General features: G+C 66.5%; 2 protein-coding genes across 8 annotated transcripts; both read left to right on the forward strand.

The window, feature by feature from the left end:
* Nucleotides 1–2,071: 2,071 nt before the first annotated feature.
* On the forward strand, nt 2,072–8,688 carry FES (FES proto-oncogene, tyrosine kinase). Of its 4 annotated transcripts, none has more exons than XM_055717066.1 (19): nt 2,072–2,213; nt 2,990–3,241; nt 3,340–3,513; nt 3,587–3,683; nt 4,100–4,283; nt 4,590–4,727; nt 4,839–4,958; nt 5,041–5,163; nt 5,234–5,420; nt 5,512–5,589; nt 5,828–6,037; nt 6,406–6,528; nt 6,674–6,727; nt 6,897–7,015; nt 7,227–7,321; nt 7,434–7,557; nt 7,693–7,850; nt 8,038–8,160; nt 8,312–8,688. In XM_055717066.1, exons 1-19 carry the CDS (start codon nt 2,079–2,081, stop codon nt 8,452–8,454), a joined length of 2,637 nt encoding a protein of 878 aa, XP_055573041.1. In that variant the 5' UTR covers nt 2,072–2,078; the 3' UTR covers nt 8,455–8,688. The 4 variants fall into 4 exon arrangements, with proteins under 4 accessions (XP_055573041.1, XP_055573039.1, XP_055573040.1 ...); XM_055717067.1 differs by having other exon boundaries at nt 2,087–2,203; nt 3,077–3,241; XM_055717064.1 differs by having other exon boundaries at nt 8,038–8,688.
* A 555-nt stretch (nt 8,689–9,243) lies between these two features.
* MAN2A2 (mannosidase alpha class 2A member 2) lies at nt 9,244–18,879 on the forward strand. Of its 4 annotated transcripts, none has more exons than XM_055717040.1 (24): nt 9,244–9,370; nt 9,827–9,979; nt 10,156–10,410; nt 10,561–10,705; nt 10,812–10,983; nt 11,772–11,899; nt 12,053–12,226; nt 12,574–12,760; nt 12,841–13,018; nt 13,189–13,391; nt 13,629–13,811; nt 14,006–14,120; nt 14,323–14,390; nt 14,569–14,734; nt 15,050–15,286; nt 15,395–15,517; nt 15,616–15,730; nt 15,826–15,959; nt 16,054–16,195; nt 16,437–16,570; nt 16,899–16,976; nt 17,310–17,498; nt 17,610–17,723; nt 18,176–18,879. In XM_055717040.1, exons 2-24 carry the CDS (start codon nt 9,848–9,850, stop codon nt 18,326–18,328), a joined length of 3,525 nt encoding a protein of 1,174 aa, XP_055573015.1. In that variant the 5' UTR covers nt 9,244–9,370; nt 9,827–9,847; the 3' UTR covers nt 18,329–18,879. The 4 variants fall into 4 exon arrangements, with proteins under 4 accessions (XP_055573015.1, XP_055573016.1, XP_055573017.1 ...); XM_055717041.1 differs by having other exon boundaries at nt 17,613–17,723; XM_055717042.1 differs by lacking the exon at nt 16,899–16,976.
* Nucleotides 18,880–19,980: the final 1,101 nt, after the last annotated feature.

A 19,980-nucleotide genomic window follows, 5' to 3' on the forward strand; every position in this document is an offset into this window, starting at 1 on the left:
GTCTGGATCTGCTCTGCAGCCACAGGAGGGGGCCTGGGGTCCTGCCTGCAGCTGGAGGGGAGCATCTTGCTGGGGGGCGTCCTTGCTGTGCAGGCAGGGAGCCCTGCTGCTGGCTGCTGCCAGAGCGCAGCTGCAGCCCTAGGTCCAGCTGCAGCCCCCGGACAGGACAGAGAAGCCCCCTGTTCCACCCCACAAGAGGTAAAGCACCCCCAGAGCCATGGGCTGCCCTGCCCAGGTCGTGGGTGCTGTGCAGGGGCTGCTGGTTGGGGACTCGGCACCCAGGCAGGGACTGGCCCCTTAACCTGAGCGTTGAGAAGCAGCTGCTCATTGGTAATGCAGAGAGAGGAGCTAATTCGGGAGCCGGCTGCAGCGCATGGAGGTGGCTGGGGGGGCAAAAGCCTGGGGAACTTGCACGCCTGTCCCACAGCGCGTGGGCTGAGCCCCTCCACAGCAGCCTGGGGACCAGCTGGGCTCACACGCGGCAGCCCCCGTGTCCAGCACCACCCTGCAGCAGCAACACGATGCCCACAGGGCAGCCCTAGGATGGGGATGGCCGGGCTGGACACAGGACCCTCTCATGCCCTAGCCAAGTTCCAGGCAGAGCCCACCCCAGCCCCCCTGAGCCCCCCATGGGGTCCCAGCCCCCAGGAGGATGTGTTGGGGCTGTGCTTACTCTCTCAGAAGCAGCACCTCTCTGCAGAGCTCCTCAGCCTCGCTGCACCCGTGGCTGCGGTGGCTTCCTGTGGTCAGGGGCGAGTTCCTCGAGGTGTGGTGGCAACTGCAGGCGCTGCGCAGCCCGCTCGGCCTTCTCTCATGAGGTGGGGGCAGGGACAGATCCCGGCCACCCCTGGGTGGAGGGCTGCGTGGGCCCAAGCTGGCAGCCGGGCACGGCGGGCGGGCTGCAGGCATCGTGTGCTGCGGTGATGGCTGCGGGGGAAGCAGGCGGAGTGGCCGCAGCCCCACCGGGCTCTGCAGGCTGCAGGAGGGTGGACAGAGGATGTGAAACTGGGCGAGCTGTAGTGTGGCCCCCAGTAACCTTCCTGCTGCAGGCAGTGGCTGGGGCTTCCAAGGAAGGAGAGGTTCTGCACTCACTGTTGCGCCCAGCGCCTTGCAGCATGATCCTGACTGCCCTGGCACCACCGCGGGGGAAGCAGCCCCCCAAGCCCCCAGGCTCGGATGTCCCTGATGCAGGCAGGGAGGGGGCCTGTGCTGCCTAGGAGCTGCCAGGGGATGCCAGGGGATGCCGGGGAGAAGCAGTGCCTCAGCCCAGCTTGTAAAACGCTTGTTCCCCCAGCTTTCTCTAAAAGTGGAATCAGCTCGGCTGTGTCCTGCAGGTGACCGTGACACCCCTGTGGGGCTGTGACCTCCCTGCCAGATGCTAGACATACCATGGAGGAAGCGGCTGAGCGGAGCTGAGCAGAGCTGAGCCATGCTGCACCAGTGGCGGGGACATGTGGCAGTGCTGCACAGAGGTGGTGGTGGTGGCAGCTGCCCCTCCAATGTGGCTGCCGGGGCTGAGCCATCCCACCGTGGCGCTGGTGAAGCACTTTGAGGGGCGAAGCACCTGGGGCTGCTTAGGAAGTGGGGTCCTGGCCATGCGGACACATGCTGGCAGCAAGGGCTGGGGCATGGCTCCGTGGGCGTCCATGCAGTGGATGCTCTGTCCCGTGGCCTTTCATGGTCACAAGGGCCCCCTTGGGGGTGATGGCAGGATGGCCACCCTTTAGCAGGGCTGCACAGAGTCCTGGGGACCCCCGCTGGGTACCCCACCAGTTCCTGCAGCCCCTGGGGGAGGCAGGGGCACGGAGATGGGCCGGAGGATGGGCAGGACTGGGAAGAGCTGAAGGGCCTTTGCTGGGTGAAGTCATTGTGGGGCCGGGGGCTGTGGACCACAGCTGGGGCAGGGAAGGGCCCTGGGCTCCTGCACGGCCACATCTTGCCAGTGCCAGGCATTGGTGTGAGGCAGCCGGGAGAGGCAGCGGTGCTGGGGGCTGCCCAGCTACGGTGGAGTCGTGTGCCGGCATTGGCCCCGGGCGCAGGGACTGGCAGGGAGGGGAGGAAGCACAGGAAATCTCGCAATGGCTGTATGGTCAGCGCTGGGTTTCCTGTTCCTCCCCAGGAGCCGGAGCTGCACCAGGTCCAGACTGCGCCAGCCCCAGGAGGACGCCAGCACCAGCGCCAGTCCCACGGCGGGGACATTGCGGCACGCACAGGTTAGAGGGGCCATGCCCCAGCAGGGCACTGGCAGGGATGGGGACCCCTTTGTGGGGCTGGGGGGGGTCTAAGCCCAAGCCCTCTGCGGAGTTGAGGGCTCTGCCGGGGGATGTCATACCCGGCACAGAGCCATGCCCAGCACCCTCCTGCTCCTGCTGTGCCCTTGCCGCAGGGCAGATCACCCCAAGACTGCGGCTGGGACCAGTGTGGCTCACAATGGCCGTGCTGGAGTCCCAGGTGCTGGGACACGTTCCGGATCAGCACCTTCCTCCAGGGTTCAGTACCCCATCCCCTTCCTGACAGCTTCCCACCTGTGCCCTGGCCCCCGGGAGCTCCCACACCGTGGGCACAGGGGTGACTGTGTTAACGGGCAGGACGGGGCCGGAGCTGCCCCACCACATGGGGCCAGTGCCCTGGCCAGAGTGGGGCCACAGCTGCGCTGCCCTGGGGGAGCAGCCCCGCGCAAGGCACAGGCAACGCTGCTGGTTTTGCTCCCACACTTCCTCCTCCCTGGCACCTTCCCTGTGGGCCCCAGCTGCTGGGGCTTGGGGCTCACTCAGCCCTCCTGCCTGCTTTGAATGTGCTTTGCAAGGCAGATTGTGTAGGACAGGAAGGACTCTGTCCAGCCACCCCCCGCCAGCTGGCCCGAGCACCACCTCCTGTGGCAGGTCGATGGGACCGTGAGATGCAAAGGGCTCCAGCCACCGGTCACCGTTGAGGGCAGCGCGTGGTGCAGGGTGGCAGCCACAGCTCAGGCTCTCCTGGCACTCCACAGCCTCCTCCCGCCCGGGACGACGGTGCCATGGGCTTCGGGCCAGAGCTTTGGTGCCCTCAGGGTCACAGCGCGCTGCTGCGGCTGCAGGACAGTGAGCTGCGCCTCTTGGAGCTGATGAAGAAGTGGATGTCGCAGCGTGCCAAGAGCGACCGGGAGTATGCAGGGATGCTGCACCACATGTTCTCCCAGCTGGAGAAGCAGGAGGGCCCTGGGCAGCTCCGCACCGGGGACCAAGGCAGCCAGATTGGAGAGGTAGGGATGCCCGGGTGCGGGAACATGCCATGCAGGAGCCCAGTGCGGTGCTGGAGGGTGGCCGTCCTCACGCCATCCCTGATGCCCTGTCCCTGCAGTCCTGGTGGGTGCTGGCGAGCCAGACAGAGACGCTGAGCCAGATCCTGCGGCGGCATGCGGAGGAGCTGGTGGCGGGGCCGCTGGCCAAGCTCAGCCTGCTCATCCGCGACAAGCAGCAGCTCCGCAAGGCCTTCAGTGAGCAGTGGCAGCAGCTTAGCCAGGAGTATGCCCGGGTATGTGGGTCCTGGTGGGGCAAGCGAGGGGCATGTCCCAGCCCCACGCCCCTGACAGCATCTCCCTCCCCAGACCACGCAGCAGGAGATGGAGAAGCTGAAGGCTCAGTACCGCAGCCTGGCGCGCGACAGTGCCCAGGCCAAGCGCAAGTACCAGGAGGCCAGCAAAGGTGCCTGCCAGCCTGGTCCCCTGCTGCCCCCGTCCCTGTGTCCCCCCAGCTCCCCTCGTGGGTCAGCGATGGCTAAGCACCCTGCGCCCTGCAGGACCCATGGCAGAGCCTGCGCTGGGTGGGGCTCTGGGGGTGAGCAGCAGCCTGGCCCCGGGGAGCTGGGAAGAACTCCTGGGGGTTACAGCCTTGGGACACTGTTCTGTGGGTTGGGAGCATCCCTTTGTAGGGGGAGTTGTGTGTGAACACCCTGGCCCTGGCCCCCTGCTTGCCATGGGACCCTGTCCCAGCCCTGTCACCCCCCTGCCCCACCCTCGCCATATGCCCATGCCCCTTGCTGGCTGCTCAGGGGGATGTGCTGCAGTGCGGGGACCGGCAGCGTGCTGTCAGCGGGTGTTTTCCATGGCCTCTTCCCCCAGACAAAGAGCGAGACAAGGCGAAGGAGAAGTACGTGCGCAGCCTCTGGAAGCTCTATGCCCTGCACAACCAGTATGTGCTGGCTGTGCAGGCGGCCACATTCCACCACCACCACCACTACCAGCGGGCACTGCCCAGCCTACACCAGTCCCTCTACAGCCTGCAGCAGGAGATGGTCCTCGTCCTGTAAGAGCCCTGCCTGCCCTGAGCCCTGCTGCCCATCCCTGGGCACCCCTATGGCCCCTCAAGAACCAGTTGTGCTCCCTCCTCCTGCCAGAGCCCCACCAGCCACATGCAGCTTCTCTGCCCCATCGCCTGCCCCTGTACCCACTGCCCCTCGTGCCGCAGCCCGCACGGTCACGCCCCCCAGGGCCACGCAAGATTTGGGGACCAGGAGGCAGGGCTGCGGCAGGCATGGTGGCACCTGGCCACAGGTGTCCTGGGCTGGGGGGCACAGGAGCCTGGCAGTCCCCAGCACCCGTGTCCCCGCAGGAAGGAGATACTCAGGGAGTACTATAGCATCAGCAGCCTGGTGCAGGAGGACATGCTGGCCGCGCACCAGGGAATTGCCAGTGCCATCCAGGCCATCGACCCGGCCACTGAGTACAGCAGCTTCATCCAGAACCACAGGTATGGCCCTGCACGGCTGCAACCTCTTTGCTGGGCACGGTCCTGCTGGGCACAGGTGCCGGTGGCCAGCACAGGGCAGGTGGGAGGCAGAGCCACGCTGGGTGCCCACAGGTACAGCTCCGAGGTGCCACCAGCTGTGTCCTTTGACGAGAGCTTGCTGGAGGAGACCGAGAGCCTGGCACCGGGGGAGCTGCAGCTGAATGAACTGACTGTCGAGAGCGTCCAGCACTCGTGAGCAGGGCTGGGCCGTGGGCAGGGGCCACCGCCACCAGCAGAGCGGCTCAGCACCATCCAGCACCTGTGTCTCTTGTAGCCTGACATCGGTTGAGGACGAGCTGGCTGCTGCCGTGGAAGCTGTGAGCAGCAAGGAGCAGCGGGTGCGGGAGCTGCAGGCGGAGATCCGGGGCGAGGAGCAGGGCCGGAGCCCTGGGGAGCGGTGAGGTGTGATGGGCGGGGGGGCGAGGGGCTGGGGGTGGCGGGGGCTGACCACCCTGTCCCGTCCCCAGGGTGCACTTGCTGGGCAAGCGGCAGGGGCTGCAGGAGGCACAGCAGCAGCTCGAGGGCTGCCTCTGCACCCAGGCCAAGCTGCAGGCGCAGCGGGACCTGCTGGCCGGGAAGCTGGCGGAGCTGGGTACCGGGGAGCCCCTGCCCGCCCTGCCCCTGCAGGATGACCGGCAGTCAGTCTCCTCCGTGGTGAGTCCTGCCCCACCGTGCCCCCGGGATCTGCAGGGACGCTGGCCTCGGGTCACCCCCCAGCCAGAGCACAGCTTATGCCTCTCCCCAGGAGCAGGAGCGGAGCGGGGCCACGGCGCTGGAGACCCTCAAGAACCACATCTCGGGCATCTTCAGCCCCAAGTACTCGGTGAGTCCCTGGGCACCTTTGACCACCCTGCTCTCCCACCCAGCTGCCCTGCTGAGCCTCCTGGCCGCCCAGCACCTGCTGCCCTCCCCTCTCTGGCCCCACAGCCCCCTCCCCTCCATGTTCCAGTCCCTCCAGGCTCTGTTCCCCCTGCCCTGGGCACAGCTTCCAGGCACTACTGCTGCCCCCACCTCCGGCACATCCCGGAGGCACGGCTGGGCTCACCCATGTCTCCATCCAGCTGCCGCCCCCCGTACCCCTTATCCCGGAGGTGCAGAAGCCGCTGTGCCAGCAGGTCTGGTACCACGGGGCCATCCCACGCTCGGAGGTGCAGGAGCTGCTGAGCTGCAATGGGGACTTCCTAGTGCGGGAGAGCCAGGGCAAGCAGGAGTACGTGCTCAGCGTGCTGTGGGATGGGCAGCCCCGGCACTTTATCATCCAGGCTGCTGACGTGAGTAACCACAGGCTGGGGGAGATGGCCAGGGGTGGCCCTGCATGGGCAGGTGGGGACCCTGCCCAGGCACAGCCCCTGGCTCTGCAGCCGCAGGGCCCCTGGTGTGAGTGCACGGGACGTGTGCTTATAGTACAAGCTGTGCACGCCCGTCCTTGCATGGGCTAAGCGTGGAGTGTGGGGTGTGAGCCCTGCATCGTGCATGTAACTCACACGTGTGTGTGCTTGCCCTGCTGGGTGTGTGTGCATGGCCTGTGCCATCTGTGCTCGTGCATACTCACCCATGCATGCACACCTACGCACCCCAGCCCTCGTGAGCATACCCATGCGTGCGTGCAGGCACAACCCCTCAGCTCCCCTCCCCACAGAACATGTACCGGCTGGAGGGGGAGGGCTTCCCCACCATCCCGCTGCTCATCAAGAACCTCCTGCAGAGCCAGCAGCCCATCACTCGGAAAAGCGGGATCATCCTGGCCAGGGCTGTGCCCAAGGTGACGGTGGGCAGTGGGGAGGGGGACGAGACCCCTGCGCACAGGGAAGCCCTGCCCAGCCCTTCCTCCTGCCCACAGCTGGGCAGCTGTGAGCCTGGGACAGGCTGGGGGCTGCCTCACCACCTCTGGTGTCTGCTCCATGCAGGACAAATGGGTGCTCAACCATGAGGACGTGCTGCTGGGGGAGCGCATCGGCCGCGTGAGTGAGGGTGCTCTGGTCCCTGCTGGCCTGGGGTCTGGGGGAGGGCAGGGCTGTCCCAGGGGGTCTGCAGGAGGAACAGGGCTGTCCCCAAGGCATCTGCGAGTGGGCAGGGGTTGCCTCGGGCCATGCTGCAGCAAGCTGGGTCAGTGCACCCGTCTCTTGGCAGGGTAACTTTGGGGAGGTGTTCAGTGGCCGACTGCGTGCTGACAACACCCCCGTTGCTGTGAAATCCTGCCGGGAAACCCTCCCATCCGAACTCAAGGCCAAGTTCCTGCAGGAAGCCAGGTCTGTGTGGCCATCGTGCTTGTCCCAACCCATCTGTCCATCCTCAGAACGTGGAGCTGTTCAAATCCCACTGGGCCTGCAGCATCTTTGTGCTGAAGGCTGTCCCCCCAGGCTGGCCGGTCAGAGTGTGCTGGGCACGGCACAGACGTGGCCTGTGCCAAGGGTAGCCATGCCCCCCGTGCACTCACAGTGCCCTTCCTCATCCCTACAGGATCCTCAAGCAGTACAACCACCCGAACATCGTCCGGCTCATCGGTGTCTGCACCCAGAAGCAGCCCATTTACATCGTCATGGAGCTGGTGCAGGGTGAGTGGCCTCATCCTGCAGCCCCCGTGCCGCTGGGGCACCCTGCAGCCGGTGCCAGCTCCCCATGGAGTGCCAGGGCAGCCACCCACCAGCTCCCCAAATCTGGGTGCAGGGGGGGACTTCCTGAGCTTCCTGCGCAGCGAGGGGCCCCACCTGCGGGTGAAGGAGCTGATCAAGATGACAGAGAACGCTGCTGCTGGCATGGAGTACTTGGAGAGCAAGCACTGCATCCACAGGTGGGCTCTGGCAGCGTGGGTGGGCACCGGGCCAGGCAGGGTGAACCCTGGAGCCCTCGCTGCCCCCTGTCCTGTGCCAAGCAGGGGTCCCTGGGGACAGCTGGGCACACGGCTGATGGCTCTGGGCCATCCCAGGGACCTGGCTGCTCGCAACTGCCTGGTGACAGAGAAGAACACCCTGAAGATCAGTGACTTTGGGATGTCGCGGGAGGAGGAGGATGGTGTCTATGCCTCCACAGGGGGGATGAAGCAGATCCCTGTCAAGTGGACCGCGCCTGAAGCACTTAATTATGGTACGGGATGGAGCTGGGCACAGCCTGGCAGACCTATGGCACAGCTGGGAGCCAGGAGCGTGGGGCACCCTGCCCTGCTCCCATGAGCCTGGTCCTGGGGAGGGAGGCAGCGACACCTGGGGCACCCCAGCCCTCATGAGCACGGCACAGCCAGGGCAGCAGTGCCTGTCCCGCCCTGTGTCCTCAGGCCGATACAGCTCAGAGAGCGATGTCTGGAGCTTCGGGATCCTGCTGTGGGAAGCCTTCAGCCTGGGCGCCATCCCCTATGCCAACCTCAGCAACCAGCAGACGCGAGAGGCGGTGGAGCAGGGTAAGGGACGTGGCCAGGGTCTGGGTCTTGAAGGTCACTGCGGGGTGGTGGGTCTGGCACAATGGCTCTGCAGCGGAGCCCGTGGGACAGGCAGGATGAGGCGGGGGGTGGCGAGGGGCCAGTGGCTGGGGCTGCCATGTCCCCACCCCAGGCATGCGGCTGGACCCCCCGGAGCAGTGCCCCGAGGAGGTGTACCGGCTAATGCAGCGGTGCTGGGAGTATGACCCCCGCAAGCGGCCCAGCTTCAGCACCATCCACCAGGACCTCACCGTCATCCGCAAGAGACACCGGTGAGGGGGAGCACCGGGCTGAGGGCAGCCGCCCGCCGGCCCCGTGTGCCTGGATCCATCCCACCGACAGCGCCCGTCCCTTGGGCAGGGCTTGCCTGCGAAGCAGGTGCTGCAGGGCGGCCAGACGCGGCTGTGCCCCCTCCCCAGCCCGGGGCAGGGGGCTCTGCACGCCCCGGGGATATGGCACCCACAGCTCCTGCCGGGTGTGATCCTGCGTAATAAACCAATGAGCTCTGCAGCGCCATGTCGGTGGGGGCTGCGCGGGGGCACCGACCCCAGGGAGCCAGCGGGGCCACACACCTGCGTCGTGCTCAGGACGACCGGCACCCCAGCCTGGCCCCGGGGCTACAGGGGGCCACTGGGCTATGGGGGGGGCGACGCGACTGGGCCTGTCCCTAGGGGTGTGGGGGGGCCACTTGTCTATGGGGAGGGAGCAACTGGGCCTGTCCCCAGGGCTACATGGGTGGGACTGGGCTATGGGGGGAAGACTCGGCCTGTCCCCGGGGCTGTGGGGGACCACCCGGCTATGAGGGGGACAACCAGGCCTGACCCTGGGGATATGGGTGGCCACTAGATTATGGGGGGGGCAACTGGGCCGGTCCCCAAGGCTATGGGGGGGCGTGACTGGGCTATTGTGGGGCGACCGGGCCTGGCCTCGGGGCTATGGGGGCGGGCGTGTGACCGGGACCGGCCCCCGGGGCTACCGCGAGTCCCGGCGCGGTCAGTCCCGGCGCGGTCGGTCCCGCCCCGCTGCCGCCCGCTGCGCTGCCCGGCGGAGCCGCCTCCCGGCGGGGCCGGGGCCGGGCCCGGGGCCGGGCAGGCGGAGCGGCGGGCGGGGCCTGGCCCATCCCGGCCGCGGCAGCCGGCGGGCCCGGGGCGAGCGATGTAAGGAGCCGGGCCGGGCCGCGGAGCCGGCCAGGGTAAGAGCCGAGCGGCCGCGCCCCCGCCCCCGCCCCCGGAGCCGTCCTGCGGTGGGCGGCCCCGGCCCGGCCCTCCCCGGCCCTGGCCCCGGCCCCCTCCGCTCCCGGCGCGGAGGCCCCGTGCCCGGCTCGGCGGAACCGCTGCGGCCTGCCCCGGCTGCGGCCCCGGCTGCGGCCCCGTCCCCCCCGACCCCCCCGCCCGCAGCCCGCGGCGGCCCGGGCCCGAGGCGCGCTGGGCCCTGAGCCCCGGCCCGGGCTATAAATACCCGGCGCCGGATTAAGCGAAGTAGGACGCAGCGGGGGAAGGGGGGGTGAGGAGGAGGAGGAGGAGGAGGAGGAGGAGGGGGGTCGCAGAGGGGGCGGCGGCCCCGTGCTGCGCTGCCCCGGGACCCCCGGCCTGTGGCGGCCCCGCGGCTGGGCTGGCAGGGGCACCGGCACGGCGCTGTCCCGGCGCAGGTCTGCCCCGGCGGCCCCGGGATGAAGCTGAAGAAGCAGGTGACAGTGTGTGGAGCTGCCATCTTCTGCGTGGCCGTCTTCTCCCTCTACTTGATGCTGGACCGGGTGCAGCATGACCCCACGCGCCACCAGAGCGGGGGCAACTTCCCCAGGGTGAGCGGTAGGGATGGGCAAGTGGCCCAGGGCTAGTGGGAGCCAGCTGGCACAGCCTGAGGCCAGCCGGTTGCCTGGGCCAGGGCTTGTTCCCCGCTGCTGTCAGGGCAGGCGGGGGCCGGGACCCACCTGGCACAGGGCACCAGAGGCTCTCACGGTGGCATCTGTGTCCCCAGAGTCAGATCTCGGTGCTGCAGAACCGCATTGAGCAGCTGGAGCAGCTGCTGGAGGAGAACCACGAGATCATCAGCCACATCAAGGACTCGGTGCTGGAGCTGACAGCCCACGCAGAGGGGCAGCCGGCGCTGCCGCACCACACGCCCAATGGCTCGTGGGTACTGCCCCCCGAGAGTCGCCCGAGTTTCCTCTCTGTCTCCCCACAGGACTGCCAGTTTGCCCTGGGGGGCAAGGGACAGAGCCCAGACCTGCAGGTGAGGGACCGGCATCCCAGCCCAGCAGCTCAGGGCCCATCTCTGCTAGTATGAGGGGGTCCATAGCAGGGTGTCCGGGGGGTCCTGGCCCTACTCCTTGGGGGTCTCTCAATCCGATATTTGCCCTGAGCCCTGTCTCCCACCCGGCAGATGCTGGCTGTGTACTCCCTGCTGCCCTTTGACAACCAGGACGGCGGCGTGTGGAAGCAGGGCTTCGATATCACCTATGAGCCCAATGAGTGGGACACTGACCCCCTGCAAGTGTTTGTGGTGCCGCACTCCCACAACGACCCGGGTGAGCAGCCGGTGAAGGTGGGCAGGGGAGGGGAGGGGCTAGCCCAGGCCCTGCTGGTGAGGAAGCGGTGGGCCCCGCACAGTGACCCCCTGGCCTGTGCTGACAGGCTGGATCAAGACCTTCGACAAGTACTACTATGACCAGACGCAGCACATCCTCAACAGCATGGTGCTGAAGATGCAGGAGGACCCACGCCGGCGCTTTATCTGGTCCGAGATCTCCTTCTTTTCCAAGTGGTGGGACAACATCAGTGCCCAGAAGCGGGCTGCAGTGCGGAGGTAGGGCTGCCCCCCGGCCACACTGCCTAGCGCAGTCGCTGCCCAGAGGCAGGGTGCTGCAGGAGGCATGGGCTGTGAGCATGGGGTGCATGAGGGAAGGGCCCTGGGGAGACGAAGGCTGTCTTGTGGCCGCAGTGTAGCAGCTGTGGGCTCCACAATGCCCGCCATGGGGTGCCCTGCCACTGCAGCAACCTCTCAATGCAGCAGGATGTCAAAACCATAGCAGTGTGGAGTACGAGCCAGGGTGCTGCCAGTGCTGGGGCATCCACAGCGGGGGCCTGGGGGGCCAGGGGAGGCAGGTCTTGCCCTACGCTACTCCCTGTGCTCTCAGGGCTGGGGAAGTCCCTTTCACCACTCTAAACCCAAGCATGCGAGCACCGCTGTGCAGCCTGAGCAGTGCCAGTGCTTTGCAAGGCCCAGGGCACCCTCAGAGGGGTGGGAGACCTGGAGAGACAGATTGTGCGGTAGGAGAGGGCTGTCTCGTCAGCCCACTTGTTCTGGGAGTGCTGTGGGTGGAGGACAGAGGCAACGTGGGCTGCAGGACACAGTGGAGGATGCTGGCCTGTGTGGAGATGGGCTCTGGTTGAGGCTTCAGCCAGTGTGGTTCTGTGGAGGGTTGTCTGTCTGTGTAAGGACAGCGTGGGCAGTGGGACTTGGCAGCCAGTGGTTGCAGAGGCTGCAGGTGAGACGCAGGAGGCTCGAAGGCAGGGAGAGGCTCTGCCATGGACACACAGCTCACTGCTGGGCTCTGCCTGGAGCTGATTGCATCTCGTGTGCCCCCCTTGCAGGCTGATTGGCAATGGGCAGCTGGAGATGGTAACTGGTGGCTGGGTGATGCCTGACGAGGCCAACTCCCACTACTTTGCCATGATCGACCAGCTGATTGAGGGGCACCAGTGGCTGGAGAAGAACATCGGTGAGAGCTGAGTGGGATGTCGGGCAGGAGGGGCAGCATGTTGGCTGGGGGCCTGCTTGATGTGCCAGTGGGCACCCCCATCCCTGGCAGGAGCCTCCTCATGGGAGGTGCTGAGAGGCCCGGTGCAGGGCTGATGGGTCTCTGTGTCCCCAGGTGTGACGCCCCGGTCGGGCTGGGCTGTTGACCCCTTTGGGCACAGCTCCACCATGCCCTACCTGCTGAAGCGCTCCAACCTGACAGGCATGCTCATCCAGCGCGTGCACTACGCCATCAAGAAGCACTTTGCAGCCACCCAGAACCTGGAGTTCATGTGGAGACAGACGTGGGGTGAGGGGCTGCTGGGAGGTGACTGCAGGGGGGCCCCTGCCGGGCTGGGGGGCAGCAGGGAATAGCTACCAACCACTTTCCTGTATGGATGGCGAGCCGAGTGCCGGGGAGGGAATGTCTCTGCCCTGCTGCTGTTCTGCCCTGAGGGACAGCGCCCGGGTGACCACCTCCGTGCCCATGCCCAGCATTCTGGGAGAGGCTGCTGTGCTCTCTGGGCTCCAAGCGGGTGACCCTGTGTGCCAGGTGTGCTCTGCGCCAGCAGCCTTTCACGTGCCCGTGGGGCTCCCCTGCTTGTGAATAGGCAAGGGAGAACCATTGCTGGTCCTCACCTGTCCTTTGTCCTGCAGATCCAGATGCCAGCACCGACATCTTCTGCCACATGATGCCCTTCTACAGCTACGATGTGCCCCACACCTGTGGGCCAGACCCCAAGATCTGCTGTCAGTTTGACTTCAAGCGCCTGCCGGGTGGCCGGATCAACTGCCCGTGGAAGGTGCCTCCCCGAGCCATCACCGATGCCAACGTGGCAGAGCGGTGAGTGCTGCAGGGGCGAGTGGCTCTGAGCCCCACAGCCCTGTCTGGGAGCCAGCCTCACACCCTGGCCCCCATGGCAGAGCCCAGCTGCTGCTGGACCAGTACCGCAAGAAGTCCAAGCTGTACCGCAGCAAGGTGCTGCTGGTGCCCCTGGGAGACGATTTCCGTTACGACAAGCCGCAGGAGTGGGATGCACAGTTCCTCAACTACCAGCGCATCTTTGACTTCCTCAACTCCCGGACCAACCTCCATGTCCAGGTATGTGCGGGGAGGTCTGGGGCAGCACAGGGGGCTGGAGGAAGCCAGGCCCCACAGGCGGGGGTGGTGGGGATGCCACCTACAGAGCCCAGTGGGAGGGTGGGCAGTGCTGGGAGGGGTGGTGGGAGCCCTGGCTGTTCCCCGTTGGGCTCAGGGCTGCGATCCTGCAGGCGCAGTTTGGGACGCTCTCCGACTACTTCGATGCTCTGTACAAGAAGGTGGGCATCGTGCCGGGGATGAAACCACCCGGGTTCCCAGTGCTGAGTGGGGATTTCTTCTCCTATGCGGACCGGGAGGATCACTACTGGACAGGCTACTACACCTCCCGGCCTTTCTACAAGAGCCTGGACCGGGTGCTGGAGGCCCACCTCCGGTGAGGGGAAGCGGGCCCTGGGGCAGGGTTTGTGTGCAGGGGGCACGGGCAAGGGTCGGCCAGGCAGCACCGGGGAGCCTGGGCAGTCCTGCAGTCTGCGCCCACCTGCCAACACGCTGCGGGTGGCCTGGGCACGGGCCGGGCAGTGCCAAACCCTTGCCCAGCCCCAGGGCGCTGCTTGGCCCGGAGCATTGGGGTGCTGGGGCAGGGACCTTTGGTGACTTTGTCCCTGCACAGGGGGGCAGAGATCCTGTACAGCCTGGCGCTTGCCCACGCTCGCCATGCTGGCGCCGATGGCAGGTACCCGCTCTCCGACTACGCCCTGCTGAGCAATGCCCGCCGCAACCTGGGCCTCTTCCAGCACCACGATGCCATCACCGGTACTGCCAAGGAGGCTGTGGCAGTTGACTACGGAGTCCGGTGCGTGCAGGGGGCCAGCGTGCAGCCCTGAGGGGTCTGTCTCAGATGGGGGCTGGTGGGCAGGGGGCTGGGAGTGTGGTTGGGTGTGGGGGTTCCGTGGGGCTCCTCTCCTGGGGGGAGGTGGGGGATGTTGGGGGAGCTCTGGGACAGGACAGGGGGCCGGTCCCGGGTGGCTCACTCTGCCTGTGCCCCAGGCTGCTCCACTCCCTCACGAACCTCAAGCACATCATCATCAACGCTGCGCATTACCTCGTGCTGGGGGACAAGGACGCCTACCGCCACGACCCTTCTGCACCCTTCCTTGACACAGTGAGCAGCTCCCAGCCCCGCGGCTCCCTGCGCCCCAGCATGCTGGGGGAGCTGTTCCCATGGCCCCGGGGAGCAAAGCCCTGCTTGCCTGCTCAGGGCTGGGTGGGGGCCTGTGGAAAGGGTCCCAGCCTGTGCCTGTGTCCCTGGACCGGGCTGGCAGGGGTGGTGGGTGCACCCCAGCTCTGACCACTCCTCTCCTCAGGATGACATGCGCCCCAGCCAGGACTCCCTCCCGGAGAGAACAGTGGTCAAACTGGACACCTTGCCTCGGTAGGGGCTGTCTGGCTTGCTCTCAGGGCTAATGGGGCTGTGGGAAGGCAGTGAGGGGCTACCTGGGACCCAGCAAAGCAGTGGGTGGGTGCACAGGACTCGTGGGTGGCATGGGGCATGGAGCACCTGGGATGCTGTGGGGCTGGGGTGGCCATCCCTGTGTGCCCCTACCCTGCAGGTTCCTGGTGGTGTTCAACCCACTGGAGCAGGAGCGGCTGAGCATCGTGCTGGTGCTGGTAGACTCCCCACACGTGTGTGTGCTCTCCGAGGAGGGGCAGCCCCTGCCTTCCCAGCTCAGTGCGCAGTGGGGCTCTGCTACGGACATGGTGCCCAACGTCTACCAGGTACAGGGTGCCCCACTGTCACTGCCTGTCCCCATCCTCAGCCTGCACAGCCCACATGTGCCAGCCTTCTGACCTCACACGCTGCCCCCTTGGCTGGATGTCCCGTGAGCCCTCCTCTGTGGCAACAAGTGTCCCCACACCACAACATGAGCTCCCACTGCTTGCAAACCCCCAGTCCCCCATGCACTTCCCTTCCTCAGCAGAGGCCCCAGAAGTTCCAAGCCAGGGTCTTTGCCCCAGTGACGGCTGGCAGGTCCCCGCACGCCAGCTGCCCTCCTGCAGAGAGGCTGGCTCAGGTCTCCGTGTTGCTCGCAGGTGTCCATCCTGGCCCGGCTGCCTGCACTGGGGCTGCGTGTGCTGCAGTTGCACAAGTCCTTCAACAGCCATGCCACGCTGAAGTCCTCCGTGCGCCTGTACCTGCACGGCCGGGACTTGCCTGTGCGTAAGCAGGAGGCCGTACCCGTGCACGTCTTCCCAGCCACCACTGATGACTTCTGTCTGGAGAACCAGCACCTGCAGGCCTGCTTCTCGGGACACTCAGGCTTGCTGCAGGTGAGTGCAGGGGTCTTGACGGGTGGCATGGAGGTGAGGGAGGGGAGGGGGACACAGCACTGCATCGTGACAGATGCGCTCACCGCTGTGCTGGCTGGCACCCCGCAGAGCATCCGCCGAGCTGGGGAGGAGCGGGAGCAGAGGGTGAGCAGTGAGTTCCTTGTCTATGGCACCAGGACCTCCAAGGACAAAAGTGGAGCCTATCTCTTTCTGCCTGATGGCGAGGCCAAGGTACAGGGACCGCCTCTGCGAGCCAGCTGGCAGCTATGCCCGCGGCCACCTGACAGTCCTGCAGGCAGCAGCCTCAGCGCAGCTCTCCTTCTCCCCAGCCCTACGCGCCCAAGGACCCCCCAGTGGTGCGAGTGACAGAGGGACCCCTCTTCTCAGAGGTCGCCAGCTACTACCAGCACATCCAGACTGTGGTGCGGCTTTACAATGTGCCGGGTGAGACAACGTGAGGCTGTGCTGGGGGTGTCACTGGTGCAGGGGTGCTGGGCGATGCTGCCCATGGGTCCCAGCCCCTCACTGCCTGCCCACAGGGGTGGAGGGCCTGTCCCTGGACATGTCTTGCCTGGTGGACATCCGTGACCACATCAACAAGGAGCTGGCCCTGCGCTTCAGCACTGACATTGAGAGTGATGACACCTTCTTCACAGACCTCAATGGTTTCCAGGTATCCCTGGGGAGGGACAGCAGCTGCCCATGGGGGGATGGTGCCCTGGCACCACGGGAGCCACCTCCAGCCACTGACCTCTGTCCCTCGGCAGATCCAGCCCCGCAGGTACCAGCGGAAGCTCCCGCTGCAGGCCAACTTCTACCCCATGCCCACCATGGCCTACATCCAGGACATGCAGAGCCGCCTGACGCTGCACACAGCCCAGGCCCTGGGGGTCTCCAGCCTCGGCAGCGGTGAGCTGGGGCCGTGGGGCTGTGCCTGGGGCAGGGGTCTGCCACAGAGCTGGGGCTGCCCTGGGCGGGGGATGGAGGTGCTGAGGGCTGGGCACAGGGTGCCCTGGTCCTGCTGTCTCTGGGGGTTCTCTGGCTGCCCCCAGCCCTGCAGGAGCATTTCCATGCACGGTGGTGGCAGAGGGGCCATGCGGGGCGGCTGGCTCCTGCTAAAGCCCAGGGTGCTGGGACCCGTTCTCCGCAGGCCAGCTGGAGGTGATCCTGGACCGGCGCCTCATGCAAGATGACAACCGGGGCCTGGGCCAAGGGCTGAAGGACAACAAGCGGACCTGCAACCGGTTCCGCCTCCTCCTGGAGCGCCGTGCCACCGCCAACAAGGTGCATGGGCTGTAAGGCCGCGGGACGGGGCTGTGGTGCAGTGCTGCTCGCCCGGAGAGCTCAGCCCAGCCTTGGGATGGAGCAGGGTGGGGATGTCTGCAGAAAGCCCCACATGCAACTGGATGCAGGGTCTCCTCCCCTGCTGTCCTGTGGCCCTCCCTGCCGTCGTGCTGGCACTGCACTGGGACAGGCCTGGAGCAGGGGGTATGGACAGGGTGGGACCGTGCAGTGGGGTCTGTCCATGTGGAGCCATGCTGCCCTCGTATTCACAGTGTTCTTGTCCCATCCCCTCGCTGCTCTCTATGCATGCTCCATGTCACCCATTCAGAGCTCCAGCTTCTTTTCCAAACTGGCCTCCGTGTTTAAAGCCTTGGGCTTCCCCGGCACCAGGACTGGCAGCCCAGAGGTAACGGCCAGCTTGGCCCCGCTGTCTCTCCCTGTCTCGTGCACTAGCTGCTAGCGACTAGCCTAGCCAGCCCCCGTAGCAGGCCTGTAGTCTGAGCATTGGCTAGCCAGGGTCTGTGCAGGCTGCCCGGCTGGCAGCCACTCTCCCTGTTTGGGTGCTGGGGAGGGGGGTCTTGCCTGGGCAGGGGCAGCTATGGGTGCCCTGTGCTCACAGGTGCCTGTTCAGGTGCTGCTGGAGAGGCTGTGAGGAGCAGGAGGTCCCGTGGGCCCTGTCCAGGCTCTGCCTGGCCCTGCTGCTGCCCTGGCCTTTGCTGAGCCATGTGCTCTTTGGCAGGTGCAGGACAGCCGCCCGATCAGCTTCCCCTCCCTGCTGAGCCACATCACCTCTGTGCACCTCAACGCCGAAGCCTTGGTCATGCCCGTGGCCCAGGAGAAGCCGCCAGCCCTGCGCTCCTTCATGCCCCTTTCCACCACCTTCCCCTGTGACTTTCACATCCTTAACCTGCGGATGCTGCAGGCAGAGGTGAGCTATGCCCCATGAGCAGGGTGGGCAGTGGGGTGGGCAGCGGGACACCTGGGCGGGGGGGTTGCACTTGCTGTCCCCCGCATTGCACCTCACACCCCGGCTCCCCAGCAGGATGACTCCCTACCCTCGGCTGAGGCAGCCCTGATCCTGCACCGCAAAGGCTTTGACTGCAGCTTGGAGGCCAAGAACCTGGGGTTTAACTGCACCACCAGCCAGGGCAAGGTAGGACCAGGCTGCCACCTCCACCCACCGCTGGGTCAGAGGCAGGGCCCCCCACTACGTCCGGTGCCAGGCCTGCCTCCTGCCTTCTGTGTTCACGCCCAGCCAGGCTGCAGGGTGCCCGAGGTCCCCCAGCACCCCAGCACCAGTGGCTGGTCAAGCGTTCCACAGCGCAGCATGCAGCCCTGCTCTGCTCCTTGCCCAGGCAAAGCTGGAGGGTGTTGGTTTCTCAAGAAGTGGGTCTGGAGCCTTCTATGAGCCCTGCACGCCCAGCAAGGAAGGGCAAAGCCTGGGCTGGGCTGGGCCAGTATGGTGCCCTGGGTGCTGTGGGGGGCCTGCGAACTGGCTGCTGGCCCAGCACGTGTGGGGCTGCCCCGTGCACGGCGCTGCACTACCGAGCTGCACCTCATCCCACTCATCCAGGCCACCCATCCTTCTCCCTCCTCTCTCCCTAGCTGGCCTTGGGTGGCCTGTTCCAGGGGCTGGAACTGGGCTCCCTGCAGCCCACCTCGCTGACTTTGATGTACCCGCTGGGCACGGCCTCCAACAGCACCAACATCCACCTGGACCCCATGGAAATTGCCACTTTCCGCATCCGCCTGGGGTAGTGTCTCCTGGAGTGGGAGAGAAGCAAGACTGGCTGGGCAACGTGGGAGCAGCTGCTGAACCCAGCAGCACCAGCATGGCCCAGGAGAGGCTGGGCCAGCAAGCCCGTGGCAGGCAGGCAGGCGCTGGGCAGGAGGTGCCAGACTTGCAAAGGCTGCTGCCTTCTAATTTATTAGTCCTGTGTTCTCTGATAGATTTCCGAAGTGAACTGCTGCGGCAGGGCTGTGCAGACTGCCGGGTGCTGCCCGGGCATAGAGGCCACAGGCTGAGTGCTGCCCTGAGCACAGCACGGCTGGCAGGGGCGGCGAGCCGGGCTCTGCTGCTGCCGGCAGGGTGGGCACAGCCGCCCTGCTGCATTCGCTTGGCTTCCCCAGAGGGTGCCCACCCCGGCGTCTTAGGGCAGGGGCCCGTGCTGCAGTCCCCCAACCAGTGGGGCAGCATGGGGGCTGCCAGGAGCCTGGTGGGGTTGGGGCAGCTGGCCGGGAAGGTGCTGTGGACTGTAGTCTGAGCTCGCCTGGAGCTAGTAGGAAACATGAGGCTGTTTCTAAGGGCCCTGGTCTGTGTCTGGTTTGTGTTTCTTGCACTGTGTGGGAAGCGGGATGGTGCTTGTTGGGGTGACAGGGCAGCACCCCAAGGCAATGTGGAGGCAAGCTCGGAGCTGTGGCCAGGGCCCAGCTGGGTGGGCTGCCAGGGCTGTGCTGCTGTGTTCTGGGGGGGTCCCTGCCCTGCTGGTGCTCTGGGGCTGAGCCAGCTGTGGGGCCTCTGGCACATGTGAGAGGCCGGTGGCACAGCCAGGCACAGCCATGCTCAGGGACAGGCAGCACCTGGTGCTGGCAGGAGCAAGGGGGACAGGGTGCGGACTGAAGTTAGGCAGCTCCCTATGCAAGCAGCACCATCTGGATTAAGCGTGGAAATGGCCTCTCCCAAGTTCAGCACCTTTAGCCCTCTTTTGGTGTGAGCCTAGCAGCCTGGTCTCTACTGGGGCTGCCAGCAGTTGAGAGGCAAGTGATGACAGTCACTGGGGACCCCCTAGCACCCCAGGAAGGTTGGGCCAGCCCAGCAGTGAGGGGATGGACATCATCTGCCACAGCACCCACATGTGCACCCCTGCACAGCTGGAGCGAGCACCTGGCACAGCAGCCTCCCAGGGCTGGGGACTGCCGGCTGTGCTCAGGGCTGAAATGCATGCAGCTGCTGGGGGAGCTGGACCCTGTGGGGTGCTGCCGTGGGGTGCTGCTGGCTGTGCCTGGCGATGCTTTGGTGCCCGAGGAGCCTGGCTGGCCCGTCTGCAGCATCCCAGGGGCCATGGGAAGCCACACCACCAGGAGCATCCTCCCAGTTGCTGTGGGGACTGAAGGGGCTGCCACACTCCCCTGGTCCCCCCGGGGCTAATTACTGCGAGCAGGTGCCAGTGCAGAGGGCCACGGGGGGGGCCAGGTGAGGAACTGGCTGAGCTCTGTCTCGGTTTCCTGCGCAGCATCCCACGGGATCACCCACAGCCCCGCACGCCCACGGCCCCGCGAATGGGCAGAGTGCACGGAGCTGGTGTGGAGTGTCCCCAGCAGCTCAGCCCCTCACGCTGCCCCAGGGACAGCCTGGTGGGGCAGGACCCCCGGCTTGGTGCAGGGCTGGGGGCGTGAGCATGTGGCGGGGC

The sequence above is a fragment of the Falco cherrug genome, chromosome 7 (assembly GCF_023634085.1).
Source record: "Falco cherrug isolate bFalChe1 chromosome 7, bFalChe1.pri, whole genome shotgun sequence".
Lineage (NCBI taxonomy): Eukaryota > Metazoa > Chordata > Aves > Falconiformes > Falconidae > Falco > Falco cherrug.

What these genes read in the sequence shown, in the direction of transcription:
- FES (XM_055717064.1), top strand. Translation starts at nt 2,079, where the DNA reads ATGGCTGTATGGTCAGCGCTGGGTTTCCTGTTCCTCCCCAGGAGCCGG. An exon ending in GGACATTGCGGCACGCACAG is followed by an intron (nt 2,214 to 2,989) that starts GTTAGAGGGGCC and finishes GGCACTCCACAG; the next exon opens with CCTCCTCCCGCCCGGGACGA. An exon ending in AAGGCAGCCAGATTGGAGAG is followed by an intron (nt 3,242 to 3,339) that starts GTAGGGATGCCC and finishes CTGTCCCTGCAG; the next exon opens with TCCTGGTGGGTGCTGGCGAG.
- MAN2A2 (XM_055717040.1), top strand. Translation starts at nt 9,848, where the DNA reads ATGAAGCTGAAGAAGCAGGTGACAGTGTGTGGAGCTGCCATCTTCTGC. An exon ending in GTGGCTGGAGAAGAACATCG is followed by an intron (nt 11,900 to 12,052) that starts GTGAGAGCTGAG and finishes CTGTGTCCCCAG; the next exon opens with GTGTGACGCCCCGGTCGGGC. An exon ending in GGTCTCCAGCCTCGGCAGCG is followed by an intron (nt 16,196 to 16,436) that starts GTGAGCTGGGGC and finishes CGTTCTCCGCAG; the next exon opens with GCCAGCTGGAGGTGATCCTG.